At 63.3% G+C, this 8959-nt stretch overlaps 1 protein-coding gene across 1 annotated transcript; it reads right to left on the bottom strand.

Annotated features, from left to right (window-relative positions):
* Positions 1–1056: 1056 nt before the first annotated feature.
* LOC128802202 (epithelial membrane protein 3-like) lies at positions 1057–6891 on the bottom strand. The gene is made up of 5 exons (XM_053968463.1): positions 6852–6891; positions 5528–5612; positions 4378–4480; positions 3523–3663; positions 1057–2583 (listed from the first exon to the last, which is right to left on the bottom strand). Exons 2-5 carry the CDS (start codon positions 5603–5605, stop codon positions 2429–2431), a joined length of 477 nt encoding a protein of 158 aa, XP_053824438.1. The 5' UTR covers positions 5606–5612; positions 6852–6891; the 3' UTR covers positions 1057–2428.
* Positions 6892–8959: the final 2068 nt, after the last annotated feature.

Raw genomic sequence — 8959 nt, 5'->3', positions numbered from 1 at the left:
AGACCCCCAGAAACCCCCATTTACCCTATAGACACCCCTAGAGACCCCCAGAAACCCCCATTTACCCTATAGAGACCCTATAGAGACGCCCAGAAACCCCCATTTACCCTATAGAGACCCTATAGAGACACCCAGAAACCCCCATTTACCCTATAGAGACCCTAGAGAGACCCCCAGAAACCCCCATTTACCCTATAGAGACCCTATAGAGACTCCCAAAGACCCCCATTTACCCTATAGACACCCCTAGAGACCCCCAGAAACCTCCATTTACCCTATAGAGACCCTATAGAGACACCCAGAAACCCCCATTTACCCTATAGAGACCCGATAGAGACGCCCAGAAACCCCCATTTACCCTATAGAGACCCTATAGAGACCCCCAGAAACCCCCATTTACCCTATAGAGACCCTATAGAGACCCCCAGAAACCCCCATTTACCCTATAGAGACCCTATAGAGACACCCAGAAACCCCCATTTACCCTATAGAGACCCTATAGAGACTCCCAAAGACCCCCATTTACCCTATAGAGACCCTATAGAGACCCCCAGACCCCCATTTACCCTATAGAGACCCCCAGACCCCCATTTACCCTATAGAGACCCCCAGAGACCCCATTTACCCTATAGAGACCCCCAGAGACCCCATTTACCCTATAGAGACCCCCACAAACCCCCATTTACCCTATAGAGACCCCCAGAGACCCCATTTACCCTATAGAGACCCCCAGACCCCCATTTACCCTATAGAGACCCCCAGACCCCCATTTACCCTATAGAGACCCCCAGAGACCCCATTTACCCTATAGAGACCCCCACAAACCCCCATTTACCCTATAGAGACCCCCAGAGACCCCCATTTACCCTATAGAGACCCCCAGAGACCCCATTTACCCTATAGAGACCCCCAGACCCCCATTTACCCTATAGAGACCCCCCCTGTTACCCACAATGCCCTGGGGAGATCCCTGACCCCGCCCCCCCATTGGCGCGTCCTGGCGATGACGTCATTAGCCACACCGATGACGTCACCGGTCATGTTGACACAGCTGCGGTGACGTCACTGGGCACGCCCATCCAGTTGGTGACGTCATTAGACACACCCATCTTGCCGGTGACGTCACTAGCCACACCAATGATGTCACTGGCCACACCCATCTCGTTGGTGACGTCACGGATGCCGTCAGCGCCGTCACTGGCCGTATCCGTGTCACTGATGACGTCACCATCCGGCCAGCGATGACGTCATTGCAGGGTCATTGGTCGGGTCATGGTTCAGTGGGCGTGTCACAGGTGGGCGTGTCCCACGGGGCATGTCACAAGTGGGCGTGTTTAATGGGCGTGTCAGTGGGTGTGCACCAAGTGGGTGTGTCCCAAGTGGGCGTGTCCAGTGGGTGTGTCCAATAGGCATGACAGGTGGGCATGTCCCAGGTGGGCGTGTCCCAAGTGTGTCTGGTGGGCGTGTCCCGGGTGGGTGTGTCCAGTGGGTGTGTCTCAGGTGGGTGTATCCCGAGTGGGCGTGTCCAATGGGTGTGTCCAGTGGTTTTGTCCAGCATGCGTGTCCCAGGACATGTCAGTGGGTGTGTCCAGTGGGTGTGTCCCAGTTGGGTGTATCCAGTGGGTGTGTCCAGTGGGTGTGTCCCAGTTGGGTGTATCCAGTGGGTGTGTCCAGTGGGCGTGTCCAGCGGGCTTGTGCATTGGGTGTGTCAATTGGGCGTGTCCATTGGGTGTTTCCATTGGGCGTGTCCCGTGTGGGTGTGTCCCTTTGACGTGTTCATTGTCTGCATCCATTGGGCGTGTCCATTGGGCGTGCCCATTGGCGGTATGCATTGGGCATGTCCCAGGGGGTGTGTCAATTGGGTGTGTCAATTGGGCATATCCTTTGGGCGTGTCCATTGGGGTGTCCATTAGGTGTGCTCATTGGGCGTATCCTTTGGGCGTGTCCATTGGGCATGCCCATTGGGTGTGTCCATTGGGTGTGCTCATTGGGCGTATCCTTTGGGTGTGTCCATTGGGCGTGTCCATTGGGTGTGCTCATTGGGCGTATCCTTTGGGTGTGTCCATTGAGCGTGCCAATTGGGCGTGCCCATTGGGTGTATCCTTTGGGTGTGCCCATTGGGCGTGTCCATTGGGTGTGCTCATTGGGCGTATCCTTTGGGTGTGCCCATTGGGCGTGTCCATTGGGTGTGCTCATTGGGCGTATCCTTTGGGTGTGTCCATTGGGTGTGTCCATTGGGCGTGTCCATTTGGCGTGTCCCAATTGGGCGTGTCCATTGGGCAGGTCCACTGGGCATATCCATTGGGTGTTTCCATTGGGTGTGTCCCAAGTGGGTGTGTCCATTGGGCGTGTCCCAGTTGGGTGTGTCCATTGGGTGTGTCCACAGGGCGTGTCCATGGGGCGTGTCCATCGGGCGGGCGTGTCCCGCTCAGTCGCGTGCCCGCAGGCGCAGGTAGCCGCCGCCGCTGGCCAGCGCCAGGGCCCCGCCCAGCCCGGCCAGCACCGGGCAGTGCCCGGGATGGCCACCGCCGGCCCCGCCCCCGCTGGCCACAAAGAGCCCCGCCCCCAGCAGCGCCGCCAGCCCTGCGGGGACACCGCGTCACACCGGGGGGGTGACACCGGGAGAGGGGGGGACATGGAGGGGGTGACACCGTGGGGGGACACCTGGGGGGTGACACTGAGGGAGGGGTGGCACTGGGGGTGGGGGGTGACATGGGGGACACGGGGTGGGGGTGACACTGGAAGGGGGACACCGAGGGGGTGACACTGGGGGGGTGACATTGGGGGAGGGGGGGTGACATTGGGTGTGGGGGTGACACCGGGGGGTGACACCGGGGTAGGGGTGACACCGGGGGACACGGGTGGGGGGTGACACTGACGGAGGGGTGACACTGGGGGTGGGGGTGACACCAGAGGGGTGACATTGGGTGGGGGACATTGGGAGAGGGGTGACACCGGTGGGGGGGGGGGGGGTGACACTGGGGGTGGAGGTGACAGGGACAGCGAGGGGACACAGGGCTTTGGGGAGGGCACAGGGATTTGGGGGGACCCGGGAATTTTGGGGGGGGATTTCAGGGGTACAGGGGGGGTTCTGGGGGACCCAAACCAATTTTGGGGATTCAGGGGGACCCAAATCAACTTTGGGGGTTCAGGTGGACCCAGATCCATTTTAGGGGTTCAAGGGGACCCAGATCCATTTTAGGGGTTCAAGGGGACCCAAATCAATTTTGGGGATTCAGGGGGACCCAAATCAACTTTGGGGGTTCAGGTGGACCCAGATCCATTTTAGGGGTTCAAGGGGACCCAAATCAATTTTGGGGGTTCAAGGGGACCCAAATCAATTTTGGGGGTTCAGGGGGTGCCGGGCTGGGGGGATGTGGGAGTTTTTGGGGTGGGCAAAGGGGGTTCAGAGGAGCCAGGTGAGGCCGGGGGGGGACCCCGAGGAGTTCAGGGAGCACCCAGGGGATTTGGGGGGGGGTGTCCCAGGGGTTTTGGGGAGCCCCCGTTTTGGGGGGCACTGACCTGCCAGCAGCTGGGCCGCGGCCGAGGGGAGGAAGAGGCGCCCGCGGGGCCCCCCCAGCAGCTGCCAGAGGAAGAGGAGGAGGCCGAGGGCCGAGAGCAGGAGGGCGGCCACCATCAGCCCCTGCACCCCCCGCAGCAGGGCTGGGGACACAGACCCCCTGTGAGCCCCCCGAAACTGAGCACAGCCCCCCAAAACTGAGCACAGACCCCCGAAACTGAGCACAGACCCCCGAAACTGAGCAAAGCACCCCCAGACTGAGCACAGCCCCCCAAAACTGAGCACAGCTCCCCAAAAACTGAGCACAGCACCCCGAAACTGAGCACAGCACCCCGAAACTGAGCACAGCACCCCCAAAACTGAGCACAGCACCCCCAAACTGAGCACAGACCCCCGAAACTGAGCACAGCACCCCCAAACTGAGCACAGACCCCCGAAACTGAGCACAGCCCCCCCAAAACTGAGCACAGCCCCCCAAAACTGAGCACAGACCCCCGAAACTGAGCACAGCACCCCCAAAACTGAGCACAGCACCCCCAAAACTGAGCACAACTCCCTAAAACCAACTGACTACAGCCCCCTAAACTGACCACAACTCCCCAAGACCCCCCAGGACCCCCCCAGGGACCCTCCAAGAACCCCCAGACCCCCCCAGGACCCCCCCAGGGACCCCCCAGGACCCCTCCAGGTGCCCCCAAGACCCCCAGGGACCTCCCAGACCCCCCCCAAGACCCCCAGGGACCCTCCAAGACCTCCCAGGACCCCCCCAGGACCCCCCAGGGACCCCCCAGGACCCTTCAGGACCCACCCACGACCCCCCAGGACCCCCCAGGACCCCCCCAGGGACCCCCACTCACGGCTGAGCCCGAGGCTGCTGCACTCCCAGCCCTGGGTGCGGTTTTGGGGGGCGCAGTCGTACCAAAGGTTCAGAGCCTGCGCGTCCGGCAGCACCCACCAACCCTGGGGGGGCACCGAGGGGTGTGGGACCCCCAAAACCACCCCAAAAACACCCCAAAATCCTGGGACAGCACCCACCAGCCCTGGGGGGGCACCGAGGGGTGTGGGACCCCCAAAAACACCCCAAAAACACCCCAAAAACACCCCAAAATCCTGGGACAGCACCCACCAGCCCTGGGGGGGCACCGAGGGGTGTGGGACCCCCAAAAACACCCCAAAAACACCCCAAAATCCTGGGACAGCCCCACCAGCCCTGGGGGGGCACCGAGGGGTGTGGGACCCCCAAAAACACCCCAAAAACACCCCAAAAACACCCCAAAATCCTGGGACAGCCCCACCAGCCCTGGGGGGGCACCGAGGGGTGTGGGACCCCCAAAAACGCCCCTGGGACACCCCAAAAACACCCCAAAATCCTGGGACAGCACCCACCAGCCCTGGGGGGGCACCGAGGGGTGTGGGACCCCCAAAACCACCCCAAAAACACCCCAAAAACACCCCAAAATCCTGAGAGAGCCCCCAGCAGCCCTGGGGGGCACCCACTGTGGGTTTTGGGGGTCCCACGGGTGGTTTTGGGGGTCCCACTCTGGATTTTGGGGGTCCCAGAGGTGTTTGGGGGGTCTCGGGGAATTTGTGGGGGCCCCACTGTGGTTTTGGGGGTCCCAGGGTTTTTTTTGGGGGTCCCATTCTGGGTTTTGGGTCCCAGGGTTTTTTTGGGGGTCCCACTCTGGGTTTTGGGGGTCCCGGGGTTTTTTTGGTAGTCCCACTGTGTTTTTGGGGGTCCCACTGTGTTTTTGGGGGTCCCACTGTGTTTTTGGGGGTCCCACTGTGGGTTTTGGGGGTCCCACTGTGTTTTTGGGGGTCCCACTGTGGGTTTTGGGGGTCCCACTGTGTTTTTGGGGGTCCCACTGTGGGTTTTGGGGGTCCCACTGTGTTTTTGGGGGTCCCACTCTGGGTTTTGGGGGTCCCGGGGTTTTTTTGGGGGTCCCACTGTGTTTTTGGGGGTCCCACTGTGTTTTTGGGGGTCCCACTGTGGGTTTTGGGGGTCCCCACCTTATCCAGGGTGGCCACGAAGAGGAGGAGGAGGACGAGGAGATGAAGGGCGGTGACGGCGGCCGGGAGGAGATTCATGCTGGGGCTGGGGGAGGGGGGGGGTCAGTGCACCCCAGAGCCCCCCAAAAACCCCTAGAGACCCCCAAAAACCCCCCCAGAGCTCCCCAAAAACCCTCACAGCCCCCCAAAACCCCCCTAGAGCCCCCCAAAAACCCCTAGAGCCCCCAAAACCCCCCTAGAGCCCCCCAAAACCCCCCCTAGAGCCCCCCAAAACCCCTAGAGACCCCCAAAACCCCCCTAGAGCCCCCCAAAACCCCCTAGAGACCCCCAAAACCCCCCTAGAGCCCCCCAAAAACCCCTAGAGACCCCCAAAACCCCCCTAGAGCCCCCCAAAAAACCCCATAGAGCCCCTCCAATTCCCCATGAATCCCCTCAGAGCCCCCCAATCCCCCCTGAACCCCCTCAGAGCCCCTCAGAGCCCCCCAAATCCCCTCCAAATTCCCCCTGTATCCCCTCAGAGCCCCCCAAATCCCCCCCAGATCCCCCCGAACCCACTCAGAGCCCCCCAAATCCCTCCCGAACCCTCTCAGTGCCCCCTTAATCCCCCCAAATCCCCCTCAACCCCTCCCAAAGCTTCTCAGAGCCCCCCAAATCCCCCCTAAAGCTTCTCAGAGCCCCCCAAATCCCACCCCAGATCCCCCTGAACCCCCTCAGAGCCACTTTGAGCCCCCCAAATCCCCCCAAACCCCGTCAGAGCCCCCCAAATCCCCCCTAAAGCTTCTCAGAGCCCCCCAAATCCCCCCCTGATCCCCCCAAATCCCCTCAGAGCCCCCCAAATCCCCCCTAAAGCTTCTCAGAGCCCCCAAGTCCCCCCAGATCCCCCCAAATCCCCTCAGAGACCCCTTAGAACTTTCCAAATCCCCCCCAAATCCCCTCAGAGCCCCTCAAATCCCCCCTAAAACTTCTCAGAGCCCCCCAAAATACCCCCCCAAATGCCCCCCAAATCCCCTCAGAGCCCCCCAGATCCCCCCCAGACCCGCCCGAACCTGCTCAGAGCCCCCCAAATCCCCCTAAAGCTTCTCAGAGCCCCCCAAATCCCCCCCAGATCCCCCCAAATCCCCTCAGAGCTCCCTTAGAACCTTCCAAATGCCCCCCGAATCCCCTCAGAGCCCCCCAAATCCCCCCCAGATCCGCCCCAAATCCCCTCAGAGCCCCCCAAATCCCCCCTGAACCCCCCCAAATCCCCTCAGAGCCCCCCAGATCCCCCCCAGATCCGCCCGAGCCCGCTCAGATCCCCCCCAAATCCCCCCCAAATCCCCCCCACCCAGTTTTGGGGGTCTCCCGCGTCCGGCAGCTCCGCTCGGTCCGGGACGGAGTGGGCGGGGCCTCGCCAGCCCCGACCACGCCCCGAAGTGACCACACCCACCCCCTGACCACACCCACGAAGGGCCACACCCATCCCTGGCCACGCCCACCCCGCCCGCGCAGACCCGCGCGCCTCCACCCCCACCCCCAAATCCTGGCTTCTGATTGGTTGCCGATTTTAGGGGGGGGGCGTCTGATTGGCTGAAAACTTTGGCAGCCTCTGATTGGCTGGGAGGTTTTTTTGGGTTCCCCCTCCCTCCCCCCCACGGCGCGCTGCGCTCTCATTGGCCCAGAAGGAGAGGGGCGGGGCTTAGGGGCAAAATAACAGCCACTGATTGGCTGTTGGCGCTGGGACCGCGCCCTGTTTGTGATTGGCCGCAAGCCCGAGCCCCACCCGGCCTCTGATTGGTTGATTTCCGCTGAGGTGGAGTAAATCCCGGGTCATGTGATCGTTGCGGCCGCGCCCCCTTTTTCCCGTGTCACGTGGTCACGGCGAGGCCCCGCCCCTGGCGACGGCGCCATGGCAACGGCGGGGGGAGTCACGTGACCGCGGTCAGAGCGGGAGGGGAAATTTGGGGGGTCCTGGGGGGGGGGAATTGGGGGGGGGGGTGGGAAATTTCGGGGGCCAGGACCCCAATTTGGGGGGTGGGGAGGAATTCTGGGGGCTGGGGGGCGGGGCTGGGATTTTGGGGGGGGGCTGGGATGGGATTTGGGGGGCTGGGATGAAATTTTGGGGGGATTTGGGGGTTTGGGATGGAATTTTGGGGGGATTTGGGAGGGCTGGGCAGGAATTTGGGGGCTGGGGGTAATTTAGGGATATTTGGGGGGCTGTGGTGGAATTTTGGGGGGGGGCTGGGATGGGATTTGGGGGGGGGGGCTGGGATGGGATTTGGGTGGATTTGGGGAGCTGAGGGACCCTTGTGGGGGGATTTGGGGGGGGGTCTCGGGGGGGGGCATTTCGGGGGGCGTTTGAGGACGGAATTTGGGGGTCACCGGGAGTTTGGGGGGGGGGGGGTTTGGGGGGTGGTCTCTGCCAGGAGGGCACCGGGGGGCTCCGCAACCATGGGGGGGGGGGGGGGTCCCGCAGCCATGGTGGGGTGGGGGGTGGTTGGGTGGGGGTCCCGGAGCCCTGGCGGGGGGTCCCAGTGCCCCGCCCCCACAGATGGACAGGGCCCAGCTGCGGGTGGAGCTGCTGGAGGATGAACTGCAGCGGGTGAGACCCCCGGGCGTGGGGCTGGGGGGCTCAGAGCCAGGGGTGGGGGTCCTGAGACATGGGTGGGTTCCTGGGATATGGGTGGGGGTCCTAGACCCATGGGTGTGGGTCTCAGACTCATGGGTGGGGGTCCAGAGCCATGGGTGGGGGTCCCAGACCCACGGGGTGGGGTCCTAGGACATGGGTGGGGGTCCTGGGACATGGGTAGGGGTCTCAGACCCATGGGGGTGGGGGTCTCAGAGCCATGGGTGGGGGGCTCAGACTCATGGGTGGGGGTCCCTGGGACATGGGAGGGGTGCCCAGAGACACGGGTGGGGGGGGGTCAAACCCATGGGGTGGGGTCCTAGGACATGGGTGGGGGTCCCAGACCCACGGATGGGGGTCCAGAGCAATGAGTGGGGGTCCCTTGGACATGGGTGAGGGTCCCAGACCCACGGGTGAGGGTCCCGGAGCCATGGGTGGGGGTCCTGGGACCATGGGAGGGGGTCTGGGGTCTCTGTCTGGGGGGTCCCATGTCCTTGGGTCCATGGGTGGGGGGCTGGGGCCATTGGGGGGAGGGGTCCCTTTGGGGGGTCCCTGACTCATTTTGGGGGGGGTCCCGCAGGCGGGGGCAGCACTGGGGGGGTCCCTGACTAATTTTGGGGAGGGGTCCTGCAGGCGGGGGCAGCACTGGGGGGGTCCCTGGGGGTCCCTGACTCATTTTGAGGGGGGGGTCCCGCAGGCGGGGGCAGCACTGGGGGGGTCCCTGACCCATTTTGGGGGGTCCCACAGGCGGGGGCAGCGCTGGGGGGGGTCCCTGACCCATTTTGAGGGGGGGTCCCACAGGCGGGGGCAGCGCTGGGGGGGTCCCTGGG

The sequence above is a fragment of the Vidua chalybeata genome, chromosome 34 (assembly GCF_026979565.1).
Source record: "Vidua chalybeata isolate OUT-0048 chromosome 34, bVidCha1 merged haplotype, whole genome shotgun sequence".
Classification (NCBI taxonomy): Eukaryota; Metazoa; Chordata; class Aves; order Passeriformes; family Viduidae; genus Vidua; species Vidua chalybeata.
Note: the sequence above shows the minus strand (reverse complement) of the source record. Positions and strands in the feature narration are given on the sequence as shown.